The sequence below is a fragment of the Colletotrichum acutatum genome (assembly GCF_030867785.1).
Source record: "Colletotrichum acutatum strain CBS 112980 chromosome Unknown BDZ83scaffold_1, whole genome shotgun sequence".
Lineage (NCBI taxonomy): Eukaryota > Fungi > Ascomycota > Sordariomycetes > Glomerellales > Glomerellaceae > Colletotrichum > Colletotrichum acutatum.
The window spans coordinates 1132144-1146296 of NW_026848995.1; the positions used below are offsets into that span (position 1 = coordinate 1132144).

Sequence of the window (14153 nt, forward strand, 5' to 3'; positions counted from 1 at the left end):
TATTTTGTAAATGTTTTGCGACATTGACTCTGATGGGTTGAGTCAATAATTGGGGTAACGACCGACACCAGATGTTTGGAGGTCGGGCGAAGCGATCCTTGCATTGAGACGCACTTACACGCACCCGGGGTATTAAAGGCTCCCTCTTCTCAGTCATCGTTGCCAAAAGCCCACAGCGACCAACTTAATAGAAATCTGCGTCTGTGTTCATGATGTTGTTTCTACAATTGTCTTCAGGCATGGTGCGTTAAGATGGGTCTTCGGTCACAAGAAGGCAAAGGCAAGGACAGCTTTAATTCATTTGACTGATTTGATAGGGACTATGAAAGTCTTGCGAGAGCTCTAGTATGTAACCTCAACCTAAAAACTAGAAAATTCTATGATGCCCATTACCCCTAAGCTACATGATGTTGATGTAAAATGTATCTAATTAATGAAAGAAACTGGCTATGCGGTAGAGTCATTTACTGTAAAGTGGCGGAGTGATTGGCTTCTCCTGAAGCACTTCTGTTGTGGCTTAGGCCTTCTTCTTGCCCTTGGGCATGCGGACCAGCCAGTAGAGACCCAAAGCAGCGACAATGTTGACGACAATGTACACCATGCCGATACCAAAATCGCGCCATCTGTTGTCGAAGTTAGAGCTGATACCCTTGAGGAAGACGTTGGTGTCGGCGATAGAGCAGAATTGGCAGTCAGCCGTGGCAGATGGGTCCTTGATATAGCCTCCCATGGAACCGATGTACCCTTCCATGTAAGTCTCGCAAGTCTGGTTGTTTGGCGGGTCGAAGTGGATGTACTCGTTCGTCGAGCACGTCACCTTGGAGTTTGCCAGACCTGTTGAGAGAATTGATGACAATAGGTAGGTGAACGGTGACACCCTGTACATGAAGATCCAGAAGCCAGGCATGGCGTCAGGGCTGGCCAAGACACCACAGAACAGCAGACACATCATGAACAAAACGTTGGCGAGGTTACCACCCATCTCAGCAGTGTCCGTGATGGCGATGCAGGCATGGGCGAAAGTGCAGGTGAAGATCATGAACTGCCAGAACAGGAGCCACATGAGACCAGCGCGCTCACTCTTCTGGCTCGGGTCACCGTTCTCGTAGAGACCGACGGGGTAGTAGACGCAGATGAACATGAAGACGGACATGAGAGAGTTCCACGGGATCTCGGTAACAATTTGCGACATCATGAACACCTTCCAGCTGTAAGTCTTGGAAGGTCTTTCACGGACTTCATAAAGAGAGCGTTGGGTGACGAAGTGCGGCATCTGTTGTTGTACGAGCTGACCGAAGATGGAAAGAATGTTGAAGATGGCGAACATCTGGTTCTGCAAGCCCTGGATACTGAGAGGTGCGTTGAGGAAGACCAGACCGATGAAGAGAGCAACGGAGCAGCAGAGAATGAACTTGGCGTACAGGTAAGAAGGAGTACGCCAGTACTGCTGGTAGACACGGCGGGTGACAATCAGGAACTGATCCCATAACGGAGCGGCGAATTCGCGGTGTGCCAACTTCTCCTCCTCGGCGGACAAGTGCTCTTGAGGCGGGCTCTGAGTCTTGAGGCGGCCAAGTTCCTCTTGAACAGCCTCATACTCGGGACTAGACTTCCAGGCCTGGTGCCAATCGACATCGGTGTGTGATCCGGGGGCAGCGCCAATGGCAGAAAGCATCCATTCGGCCGGGTTCTCGCCAGGAGGGCAGGCAGGGGCACCGTTTCTCTCGAAGTAGGATGTAAGGGTGTGGGAGTTCTCGCCGATGTCGCCAAAGTACACGGTTCTACCACCCTTTGCCAGGAACAGCAGGCGGTCAAAGCGCTGGAACAACATAGCAGACGGCTGGTGAATAGTGCAAAGAATAGACTGGCCGGCCTTTGAGAGCTTCTCAAGCAGATCCAGGATAGCCCATGACGTTTGCGAATCCAAACCGGAGGTAGGTTCATCGACGAAAAGAAGCAAGGGGGGCTTAGCAGCCAGTTCAACACCAATGGTAAGTCGCTTGCGCTGTTCGACGTTCAATCCCTCGCCCAGGACACCCACAACGGCGTCGGCGTAGTCCTGCATGTCCAAAAGCTTGATGACTTCGTCGACGTATGCCAGTTTTTCAGCGCGAGGGGTGGTGGCCGGCTGGCGCAAAAGAGCACTGAACTCCAATGCCTCACGCACAGTGCTGGTCTCGAGATGCAGATCCTGTTGTTGAACGTAGCCAGTACGGCGTTGGAAGGACTGGTCACGGATCTTTCCATCAACCAGCATCTCTCCGGTAATCACTCCCATTGAGACACGGTCTGCCAGGCAATCAAGCAAGGTAGTCTTGCCAGCTCCAGAGACACCCATCAAAGCCGTAAGAGTTCCTGGTTTGACCCAGCCGTCCACGTGGTCCAAAATCCTGCGGGTTTCGGTCTTGATCTTGACATCGTAGCACACGTTACCCCAGTGAAAGACACTGGTAGAGCCTTGGATTGCACCCTCATTGGCGGAGGCGCCCTGTCCGCCCTTCTCGACGATGGTAGCGGGTCCAGAGAGAGAGGATTCGGGATCGTCTTTGCCCTTGACAGGGGCAGCGACACCACGGCGGAAGACAAGAACCTCTCCCTTGGACTTCTTTGCGGCAATGTATTCCGTGGCAACGAAGTACAAGGCGTGGAGGGCAATAATGAAAGCGATGAGAATTCCAATGTTGCGCCACTTGTGGGAGTTGAAATACTTGTACTGGGAGTTGATGTATCTGTCACCGTTGACGAACGGCTCGCCAGGAACGGCACCGACAGTGGAGCAGGCTCTGTTGGCCAGGGTGATGTTCTCGTAACCGGCAACTGCAGGGCTGGGGACGAAGGCGGCACACTCGAAGTTCCGGTTGTGGAACTCATTGATCATGAGCTTCAAAGTTAAAAGGTCAGTCGACGTTCACTAAGATTGCTGGGATTTCAACTTACCGATTCGAACCCGTACGCGACAGGGTCCAGGTAGTTGATCCATCGGCACCAGCCAAGCATGTAATCAACGGGAATGACGAATCCAGTGAAGATGACCAAAGCGAGAATCAAGATCGACGCGGGAACCATGGCCTGCGACAATGTGCGGGACAAGGAGGCACTGAATGGCGTTAGAGTCATTCTTGGTACGGGGCGAGACTGACTTACATAGATCTGAAAAGACCAGACATGGACAACACCATGAGGAATGTGGTTAACAGGAAAAAGAAGAAGTTGCCGGGTTCTCTGTTCAGGTTCGTCATGAAGTAGATTATCAGGTCGTAGCAGATGGTATTCGTGATTTTGTAGGGCATGTCTACCAAGACTGAGGAGAAGGCCTCCGCAGAGGAGTGGTAGAAGGCATAACGACGTTGCTTCTCAACGATGGGCCGTTGGGCGTACTGAGTGAGAATCTCGAGAGCACTAGAGAATGCATTGGCGAGAATGGCGACGAAGAGAACCGCGGATCGACTGTAGAAGGAGGACGTGTTTTCCGGGAGGTTGTAGAACAGAGAGGACATGATGAGAGCCGTGCACGAATTGGCAATCAGGGAGAACAGTGTCAGACTGGGGTCACCCTTAAGCAACTTGAAGCCACGCCAGAGGCAGAGTTTCACTTGTTGTCCGTACGAGAGGATGAAGGGAGACTTGAGACGTTGGTTCTTGGCTTGGACCGACTGCTTCTGGTTTCTGAAGACTTCGGCATCCGGGCCATCCAAAGGATGATCCGTCTTGTACTGCTCAATCTGCTGCTTGAGAGCCGCACACTCGCGACTCTCCTTCCAGCACGCAGCGAACTCATCGGGCGTCCGAGGTACGCGAGACTCCCAACCGGGACGGATTACACGCTCGGTAGGCGCCGTCATCGAAGTGAGGAAGTCAGGGGTAGTCTGACGGGCTGGGCACTCGAAGCCGAGGTTGATGAAGTACTGGCGGGCCTCGGTGGTGCGGCCGAAATAGATCTGACGTCCCTCGTAGAGAACAGCAACCTTATCGAACAGATCATAAGCACTCTGAGGCGCCTGGTAGATCGAGACGGCGCAGGTCTGGCCGAACAACTCAGACTGCAAACGAAGAGTCTTGCAGAATTCGACAGCGTTGGCGGAGTCGAGACCTCTGGTTGAGTTATCCCAGCACTGCAAAGGAGCATTGGACAGCGTCGCTTCGGCAATCGTTACACGCTTGCGCTCTCCACCAGAGACACCACGGACGTAGTTGTCGCCCACACGGGTATTAACGGTGTGGCTGATGCCGTACATGGCCATGACGACGTCGCGGAGGTGGTCGCAGTACTGGTTGGCGGTGACACCAGGGGGCAGGGTTCGTGGGCAGCGGGCACGGGACGCGAAGGTGAGGGTATCGCCCACGGAAAGTTGAGGGTAGTGGACATCGACTTCGGCAGTGTAGATGGCATCACCGGCGTGGTGCTTGTGGAGTTCCTTTGCCGAGAGACCCTGGTAGTTGAAGTAGGCGCGCTCATCGGTGTAAATGCCGCTCATCTCTCCAGCGATGGTCTTGAGGAAGGTAGAGCAGCCAGATCCTGGGGGTCCAAGAACGACGAGCATCTCGCCTGCCTCTACGATACCGTTGAAATCGCGGAGAATATCGATGCGGCGTTGGCCTCCGGTCTTCGAAGTGAGGTTGCGAACAAGACCAGGAATCTCGAGCCAAACGTTTCCGACGTCCTTCTGGTAATCCGTCTCTTGGCCGAATCCGAAGACGTTCAAGTCCTGGTAAACAAAACCAGCAGTTCTGTAGCCTGACCCATGCTCATTGGTGACATTGGCAAGAGTCTTTGCCCACTTGCGAGCGCTGAAGTTCTTTCCGTTCGGGTTGAGGGGCGAATTGGGGTCCTCGCTGCCGAACAATGCCATGCTGTCTCCATCGATGTTGACCGCGGAGTGTCGCGTGTACTCCCGCGCTAGTTCCTGAACGATCGACTGGCGACGTTCTAATTCTGTGTCGTTGCCGTCATCTTCTGATGTTGATGCAGCGGACCCATCGCCGACTTTCTCATACAGAGAGTTGTTATGAGGCTTCGAGGTCGGGAGTGCTTCCGCGTTTTGAGTGAAAATCGCATCGTGATCGACTACTGTCTTCTGACTGCCGGCCGGGGAACGGGTCGGCAGACGAGACTTCTCGTCTGAGTTGAAGGCGGACATATTGTCGGTTGATAAATTAAGGTATACGGGTGTCCTGAGACGGCTGGCTGATGGAGCGGTTGCAAGTATATCTTGCTATCCTATTATCACGAGAGGCTCTGTCAGTCAACAAGATCTCTATCACATCATGTGTGCGGAAGCCTACCGGTCAGCATCAACCAGTTGTTCGCTCGGCTTGTTGTGATAGCCGCTGAGTGAACAGTCCCAGTCAGGTGAAGAGAGGGAAAATATTATCTGAAGTTGTGAGTATGTAAAAGGGAGGAAAGCCCATGTAATAGCTTTCGGCTGAAGACTCAAATCATATCATGAAAATAAGCCTAGGTCTAGATTTATCAACATGTCAACGGAGTGTCTCGCTCCCCGTGTGCCCCCGGCCCATAATACGCAAGGGGTCGCAATACTCAACCGAAGCGCAGCCGGCATTCTCAGATGGGGCTCGGAGAACAAGGTCTCCTTCGACCCGAGCAAGTGCGAGGTCATCCACTTTACTAGGAAGCACAGCCAGCCAGCGGAGCTGCCAGAGGTCAGGGCGGGGGATTTGGTGGTCAAGGCCTCGACAAATCCTGTACGCTGGCTGGGTGTCTGGTTCGACAAGAGACTGTCCTTCCGGCACCACGTCGACACAAGAGTAGCTGCGGCAAAGAAGGCAGCTCAACACCTGAGGCAGCTTACAAACACAAAGAGAGGACTGCCAGCGGCCGCCGTGCGAAAAGCCGTCGTCTCCTACGTACTGCCGATCGCGCTCTTCGGCGCCGAAACATGGTACGCAGGTATCACGAAGCCGGCTTCGAGACGCCAAGCGGAGACAGACACGAGTCCGCCTTTCCAAGGAAGACCCGTCAACACAGGCCAGAAGGGGCTCGTGCAGAAGATCGACAGCGTCATTACAGCGGCAGCAAGGATCGTTCTACCTGTCTGGAGGACAACGCCAACCAGTAGCCTCCTCCGAGACGCCGGCTTACCGTCAGCCAAAGTCGCCTTAGAAGGCGTCCGTTTACGGGCCGCAGTCCGACTACAGAGGATTGATCGCCGACACCCGCTAGTCGCGCGGCTCTCCCAGCAGGGACAGCAACAGACGAGACTACAACGGACGGCTGAACTTCTGCCAAGATGCGGAAGACCAACGTTCCTCCAATCACAGTACCTGCCAAGCTCACAGGATCAGATAGTAGTTCAATGCAAAGAAGAGGCTGCGAAAGCTTTCGAGCGCTGGCTAAAGACAGTACCGGAAAGCCATATGATCGTCTTCTCGGACGGCTCCAGGGCGACGAACGGAGCCGTGGGGTACGGCTTCGTCATCTACCGAGACTCCAAACGCATAGCGCAAGGGTGCGGCCGACTCGGACTAGCAGAAGTGTTCGACGCCGAGGTCGAAGGGGCGCGAACCGGCCTCAGAAGGGCTCTGCTCACCAATCGCGGTCATCCAATCCACATATGTATCGACAACACCAGCGTTATACAAGGCATCCGCGGCAAGGCGCCGGACTCGTCACAAGACGCGTTCCTCGAAATCCAAGAAGCGGCCAGGATATTTGATATACGGACGCACTGGTCCCCGGGACACCAGGGCATCGAAGGAAACGAGGCCGCGGACCGGCTGGCCAAAGAAGGAACGACACTGCCGGCGCGGATGGGTCAAATGGCAACACTAGCGGGCATCAAGCGGCTTGCAAGGGAAAAATTACAAAGCCAGCACAGGAGATGGTGGTATAAAGAGCGAAGGCCGCGGTACGCGGACTTGGGGCTTGAGGCAGCTCTGTCCAGCCCTCCTGAACTGGCCTTGCCGCGGGCTACGTTACATCACCTGCTGGCGGCACGATCGGGTCACGGGGACTTCGAGCAATATCACCGACGTTTCAACCACGACGACGCTCTAATGATGTGCTCTTGTGGAGAGGCGAAAGACGTGGACCACCTGGTCTACTGTCGACTAACGCTGGCGAGGAGGCAACGGTGGCCGACCCTCCACTCTCGCAGTATGCCCGAGCCCATAGGTCCTATGGGATCTCTCGAGGCCTACTTCAAGAGATTAATCACCGACCCACGAGGCTTCGAGGCCTTTCTCCGCGTGACGGACTTCTTCCAGAAGATCTGTCTGCGGTAGCAGCATCCACACCTAGGTAGATGTGAGTGCGGACTACAAAGAACCTCCCGATTCCAAGGGACGATTTGGGAAAGAATGAAACTGGGGCACCAGCGGGAACCGGGGACAGACAGAACGCGTAGTGGCCACAAGGCATGATTTGGAGGACGATGTAAAGAGACGACGTACTGTAGAGTAGGTAGCCTTGGCTCACGGCCCTCCACGCCATATACCCTTCGGGAGGTCTGCGGTAAGGGCTCTAGCCCGGCCGCCACGGCGTTAAATACAACAACAACAACAACAACAACAACAAAAATACGCAAGGGGTCCATCTCAGCATCCGAAGGCTCAAAAGTCGATCCAGAGCCCCGGGTCATCCGTGCACAAGATATGCCACAATCTCACAAGTTGACGTAGAGACACGTTGGTTGAGCACTTGAGCTTGATTAGGGTATCCAAATTCTTGCATCTTGTCGTAGCCTGCAGCCGGCGTGTAAGTGAATAGTGTGGGTCGATGGCGGCGACTCCCTTGGCGGCGATCATCACGAAAAAGTCCGCAACATTGTTAGCAAGTCGGAGGTGTGGGGCAGTCTCCATTATACGGGCTTTCGGAAAGTTGAAGCGACCCGAGCGGGCGCCGTCGACCCCGTAGGCTTTTCCGAGAAGTCCAAATTCCCAACGTCTAAAGACAGCTTATGTCCAGACCAAAAAGACCATCCGTTCGTTTAATCTTTATTTTTTAGAACGTGTCACACCTTGTTTCCCCAGCTTCTCAGTCAGCCAAGGCCCCCTTTTTTGACTACATCAATCATCAAAGTTGGCAACACTACATAACAACAACATGGCCCGACCACTATGAGGCACAAGCACTGGCACAACACTCGAAACAGACGTCAAGACTATTCCTACCTCTTGGAACGAAGTGGGCTCCGATAAATCTTATAGATTCCTCCCCCATTCACCCTGTTCAACGTTACATCCACTTACACCGATTCTTCAGTCTGCCCTCAAGGACCATTGAACGACAAAGTTGGCCAGAACACACCAATCCGAAACGGGATGTACGTCACGTCTGGTGACATTCATGAGGCCGCGATTTTCACGGCATTGGAATTTAGTTGTGACGAAAGTGGCCAACTGTGCCGCCAAGGCGGACATTTGCTTGTTCGCAAGTGCTAGCTCCAGCTCTTCGGGGTCCGCTTGCAAGACCGCAGCCAGCACCCTACTCCATTTGTAAGCCGTGTTGCCGCTACGGACTGTGCATATGTGGAGTCTCCGGTGTTCTTGTTTGGGACACCCATCAGAAATAGTTGTTCACTCCAGGGGTCGTCCCGCCCGATCAAAGCTATCAATCTTGCGGTATCATGTATGGCTCATACTTAATCATATTAGGTTTGCCCCCTCCTTACGTCTCCATGAAAGTCTCTGCAACCAGGGTACGGGCCCAGGGGGCATTCGTCATTGCCACAAGCTAGCGGAGGAGGAAGCCCATAATCCCGAGGCATCGAAATAGCTTCATCTGCGGGCTGACTATGGCGGCAGGCGGCGCAGATCACAGCCCAACGGATCAAACCCACCACTAAGAGGCTGTCTCCAAACTCCCACCCACCGGCGGCAGAGCGGGAGTGGATACCAGCAGGGCCGGAAGCCCTTCGGTTGGTTCTTCGTCATATCCGCGGTTTCTAGAACCTGCCGTCTTGGTGTATGTGACGCTAGCATCACGGTGGCTGCGCCCTGGAGTGTTATCAGAGAAACCGAGATTCAGGAGACTGCAGGACTCCGTTACACGCCGCAACCCTGTCGGCCGCTTCCTTGCACCCGAGCCAGCGATGGAGTACGGATAGACGGTTCACGGGCGAGGCGGCGGCGTTGTACCGCGTAAGCGGGATTTACATCGCCAATCTCCTCGACCGAACGGTGTCCGACGCGGCATGTAACGCCAAGCCGTACAAACACGCTCACGCCAGATTCGCCAAAGATACGAGAACGCCTGCGAATCAGCCTCAGGGGAGGTTACACTCAACACCCTAAACAAGCAACAACATTGGAAGAATACTTGATAAGCTCGGATTCAACATCGCAGTTGCCAGTGACGCTGCCAGCTTCTTCGAGTCTTCTCTGGCAAATCAACGTCCCTTGTTCTGCAGCCCGGCATGACGCCCACAAACGCATAGTGCAACAATTTCCCCTACGGATACTTGCTACTTATCACGGATACAAGCCACCAAAGAATGTATCTATGAGAGCAGACTGTTTGTCCGGAGGAGGGCAGCTTGAATCAAAGAAGACAATCAATATGAGTTATGCATACCTCAAAAGCAAGCTAGGCCCCTGAGAAGAGGCCTGGTTGAGGTAGGTGGAGTCGATACGATAGACCATTGATTTGCCTTGCAGCACAAACAACCCGAGAGATTGTCTGTTGCGTCTTTGAGAGAAGCGGATATCTCTCCACGAACACCAATTGCCAAAGTCTGCCGCCTAGTTGGTCAACTTGACGGGGTTTCCAACCTCAGGCCAGGGTTTCCAAGCGAAAGGGGGAGACGACAATTGCTTGACAATTGCTGAGTGAGAACGGAGACGAGTTCTGAAACAAGTTCATAAAGTTGTTGAGAGACAAGAAGAGTAAGTTGCTACAATTGCGGAAGACTAAAGAGCAATTCCGGCGCATCTTAACTCTAAAACCTCCAAGTTGCGCCACCATCGGTGGTTTCCAGATGCTACCATATCATTATCACCTCCTTTTTTCAGCGCAACTTGAACTTTCGTTCCTTCCTCTCCCTTTTCGCCACTGATCAATTGCTCTTCTATGCATGAAGCCGTTGAGATAAGCATCTCCAACATAGCGGTAACCCTCGTCACTCCCTTCCTAACGGATGATGATAGGGGTAGAGCAACCAAACGGCACAATAATGGCATCACCGATAGCCATATAGCCTGAACCCATCCCGAGGCGACCTTCGCTTGTGACGTAGAAGCAACGTCCTCTTATACGGTCTCCAAAGTGGTCTTGGATAAACTGTCGTCGATCCTGTGGTCCAATCGATGTTATAGCATTGACGTATTTCTTAAGTTCCTGGTCAAGAGGGAGCTCAGGCAGACGTTCATGCAGCAACAATGTAAAGACGTGGTTGTAAGCCGTCACTCACTCGGGGGTTTTCATCTCTGGTGGTATTAAGAGCCCAGCTCCCGTGAGGCCACGTAGGGGTGGTTTCATTACATAGAATCTAATTTAAAGAATGAAAGATTTAAAGTAGGGCTTTTATAGAGAAAAACATTTAAACAGACCTTTGTAGAATCAATATAATGAATTATAGTTATGACAGTTTTACCGAGTTAATAAGAATACCGTGTTTAGTAGGTTGAGAAATTTGTTACTCCGAGGTGATTCGGGCCGACCTTCGATTGGTGAGCTTTTATCTCTAAAAGTAGTACAATAGCGTTGGGTGATCTAGGAAGCGTACCGGGTGCAACGCTCGTAGCCACACGGGAATTGGCTTTTTGTAAGACTCTCCTACCAAAAGCTGTGAAAAGAGTAGATAGATTACAATGTTCCTTTCACAGAACTGGTCGGTCTTCTACAGTCGGCCTGTGCTGGTCAGAAGGGGACAATATCACTCAGTGATAGTAGGAGATATTGCGACATGGTGGTAAACGCGACGAGGTTAGATAGACGAAGTAGAAGTCTTAGGAGCATGATTTGAAGGCAGAGAATAAATTTATTCATGTCTAGTGAGAACTGGTGCTTGCTCAGGGGGAACACGAAATATGACTCCGTGGAACATCATAACCTGCTAGCAGTGGGGACGATCACGAACGTAGGACGCTCCAAGTGAAAGTGTGGTCAAAATCACTGCATAGCCCGCCACCAGCACTTGAAAGCGGCACTACGGCCATGTCTGCAGAGTCAACTGGTCAAGAAGACCCGTGCTGGTGTCATCCCACCTTTCGCTCCTGTCACCAAGGCTGTTTGTGAACCAAACTACAACTGCAGTCTTTTGCGCTATGAACACTGTCTTATCTTCTAGGCTATTGCTTGACTCTCGACTCCTATCTCAGCTCAGTTGGCTCAGGTTAAGAGACCGGCTTCGCGGTAGATGAGGGTTCAGGTAGCCCAAAGTCCGGATCGATATCAGCCTCCGTTGGGTCGGTCTCACATTCGCCACTCTCTAGGGGCACGTTGGTGTATAGAGCGTCGCTGTACGCGGCATCAAGCGTGCCCTGGAAATTTGCATCGTTGAAGGGGACCTGCGTGTGCTCGTATTGAATTCCGTTTAGCTGTTGCTGTGCAAGCTGAGGCAGACGATGCCAGTCGATAAGTGGGTTATTCAAAGCGCCCGCCGCGCCCTCTCGAGAGGGCAACAGAGGCACTCCGCTGTCATATGCTACGATAGGGTTGGTTGCTGAACCACCATCGTTCAATTTGACAAAGATAGTATCGCTGTCTTTGCGTGTGACATCGAAGCTGTTCTGGGGGTTCTTAGAGTATGCAACACCAAGAGACTTGAAGTTGTAGATCAGATCGGGGCATCCGTCGATGCGAAGCCATACGACGGCAGTGATCCAGTGGTGTTTATGCTGCTGCTCTTTACCCATAACCTTGGGCAAGTACCAGCTGTAGATCACACCCCATCTCCCGTGAGACTTTCCAACTCTGGCGTAAACTTGACCGCTCTGCCCAAAGTCACGACAGTCGCCGCCCGCATTGCCGGTTGGTCTTAAGCCAGCACTGAAATATAACTATGTTAGCTTTGATACCGGAATCGAGTTCTCGTCTGAAAGGTTCACGTACCCAGCATTACCATTGGCGTCGACTGCAGGGTACGGGATGCATCCTGAGTACGAATGGAGCAGCGGTCTGAATGTAGTCTCGATCTCTCCGGTAAGATCATAGCCAGGTAGTTCCTCCAAAGCGACTATTTTGTTGTGACCCAACCATTTATCTTCGACTGCCACATCACCACCGCGCCTCCAGTAACTTGGCGGTGATTGAGAGGGCGTTGCTTTGGCGAAGCCGAGTAAGGACAGAACAAGGATAGAAGTCAACGATGCCATGGCGGACCCGGGCTGCGATGAGTTCTTTGGATAGACGGTGTTATTGTAATAGAAGCAATCTTCAAGTGGAAATACTATGACATTTATTTAAGCTAGAAGAAGTGCATGACCTGAGGCTGGAAGTTCTATACTACGTAAGCAAACAAGCTGCGGAGAAGTCGGACATGAGCGATATGAAAGTCCATATTGAGCAATAAAACTATACTATGGTCTGATAGGTAAGTTTGATTTCTGGCCGTGTATTTGCGGGCAGCAGTCTACCTGCCCGGGGGTTCGTGCAACTTGACTGGCTGAAGCACGGGCTCGTTGAAGTCGAAGTATCTCTGCTTAGATAATTGACTAAATGCGCCACAGATCTTTGACCTGGAAATGCCAAGCGTAAGAACAGCCGAATAAATCAGCTTCAGCAGGTTGAGTACACAGCGGCAATATCCGCACCTATATGTCAGAGACCCACACAGGACTGGCAAGCAACTAACCCTATCTAATTGAGTTTGCTACAGGTGTGAGAACAAATCCGCAATCAAGTATCCTTTCGTTCAGTCTTTCTCGTATCGCGCGAGGCACACAAGGGTCTACAAAGAGGTCTTTGACATTCTATGCTATTGACACGGAGCCGGATGAAAATGATAAAAGGTGCACTGCAGCCTCCTGGCCTATCGACTCCATCAGATAGTTCTACTCGTGTCCCGGGTTTTGTGCACCCGGCTATCGTTCGCTTTCTTACTATTTGTCTCGATTGGATATCCTTCTTTAAGTATACTGGCAACCAATCTAGACCAACATGAAGTTCCTACACATTCTCTCCTATTGCGTTATCGCGTCAGGCCTCGCCGTACCGAATACTGCGCCCGAAGCGGAGATCTCCGTCCGCGATCCACCTCAGACGGTCCCTGTACGCACCGACACCTTCAGCTCAGCCGGCATCTTCTCTCGAGACCAAAGCAAAGCTTGGAGGGAAGCAGAGAAGGTCGTAGGGAGGCCACTTCAGCACGGCAAAGTGTATTATTTCATGTCCTGCAACCCAGCGTATCGCAATCATTATTACACGCAGGATGTCTACTTGAAATATGTTGTAGATCAAACCGACTGCGTTCACGTTGGGTTGGTCATTGGCAAGACGTCCAAGTGGTTCAAGAAGTTTGAGGCCGAGTACCTGCATGTGAGAGTCGATGAGGACAACGCCCCGGACGAATGGTACCAATCGCGACACGACTGGGATGGCCCTATCATTGATCAACGGTTAGTGTCTACTATTCACGTTATCCTCTAGGCTGTATTCGTGCTTGTGCTGACTGGAACTTTGATAGCATTACCTTTGGCGGAATGACAGACTCGACCAGTATTAGCAAGCTGTGGAAAGCTGGTAGGTTTCTTTAGATCTCTTCTCTCGCTAAGGTTTACTAACTGAAATATAGGCAAGCAGTGGGTTAAAGATGCTGGTTCCCAGATGGACGCAGACTGGAATTGCCTGCAATATTACAGACATCTAGTCTCTCTTATTTGAGAGTAGATTTTTCATTGAGTTCACATGCAATTTGAGAAAGCGGACAACGGCTGTTCTATAGCATTCAATGATTCAATGAAGCTTGTTCAGAGATCCAGTCCTATTAGTCCTACTTCTCCCAATTTTTCATGGCCTGCTCAAAACGCGCCAACCACTCTTCCCTGGCTCGCACAAAATTGCTCTTTTCCTTTCCTTTCCTTTCCTTACTTTAGTCAAATATCCATTATCTCAATAAACATCCCCTCAACACCCGGGTATTGATTTCGACGCCACTCATTTCCATCAAATTGTCGTCTAACACAACTTTGGCCTTCTGGCTCAAAGATGCCGTAAACTTCGAGCTGAGGTTCATGGCGCCTATTGCCTTTGTCCC

General features: G+C 52.0%; 4 protein-coding genes across 4 annotated transcripts; 1 reads left to right on the forward strand and 3 right to left on the reverse strand.

The window, feature by feature from the left end:
* Window positions 1-151: 151 nt before the first annotated feature.
* Window positions 152-5138, reverse strand: BDZ83DRAFT_759645 (ABC-2 type transporter-domain-containing protein; the record flags this gene model as incomplete). Its single annotated transcript, XM_060515149.1, has 3 exons — window positions 152-2881; window positions 2938-3097; window positions 3145-5138. The coding sequence occupies 3 exons, from the start codon at window positions 5136-5138 to the stop codon at window positions 518-520; spliced, it is 4518 nt and encodes a 1505-aa protein (XP_060372034.1). The 3' UTR covers window positions 152-517.
* A 2727-nt stretch (window positions 5139-7865) lies between these two features.
* BDZ83DRAFT_725525 (uncharacterized protein) lies at window positions 7866-9600 on the reverse strand (the record flags this gene model as incomplete). Its single annotated transcript, XM_060512735.1, has 4 exons — window positions 7866-8470; window positions 8631-8692; window positions 9115-9211; window positions 9533-9600. 4 exons carry the CDS (start codon window positions 9598-9600, stop codon window positions 8218-8220), a joined length of 480 nt encoding a protein of 159 aa, XP_060372035.1. The 3' UTR covers window positions 7866-8217.
* Window positions 9601-11319: 1719 nt separating this feature from the next.
* BDZ83DRAFT_558717 (necrosis inducing protein-domain-containing protein) lies at window positions 11320-12186 on the reverse strand (the record flags this gene model as incomplete). Its single annotated transcript, XM_060503544.1, has 2 exons — window positions 11320-11958; window positions 12007-12186. Coding segments are annotated over 2 exons (819 nt in total), but the record flags the coding sequence as incomplete, so codon positions are not given.
* Window positions 12187-12805: 619 nt separating this feature from the next.
* On the forward strand, window positions 12806-13847 carry BDZ83DRAFT_736821 (EC51a protein). The gene is made up of 3 exons (XM_060513006.1): window positions 12806-13515; window positions 13584-13639; window positions 13692-13847. The coding sequence occupies exons 1-3, from the start codon at window positions 13058-13060 to the stop codon at window positions 13778-13780; spliced, it is 603 nt and encodes a 200-aa protein (XP_060372037.1). The 5' UTR covers window positions 12806-13057; the 3' UTR covers window positions 13781-13847.
* The last annotated feature ends 306 nt before the right edge of the window (window positions 13848-14153 follow it).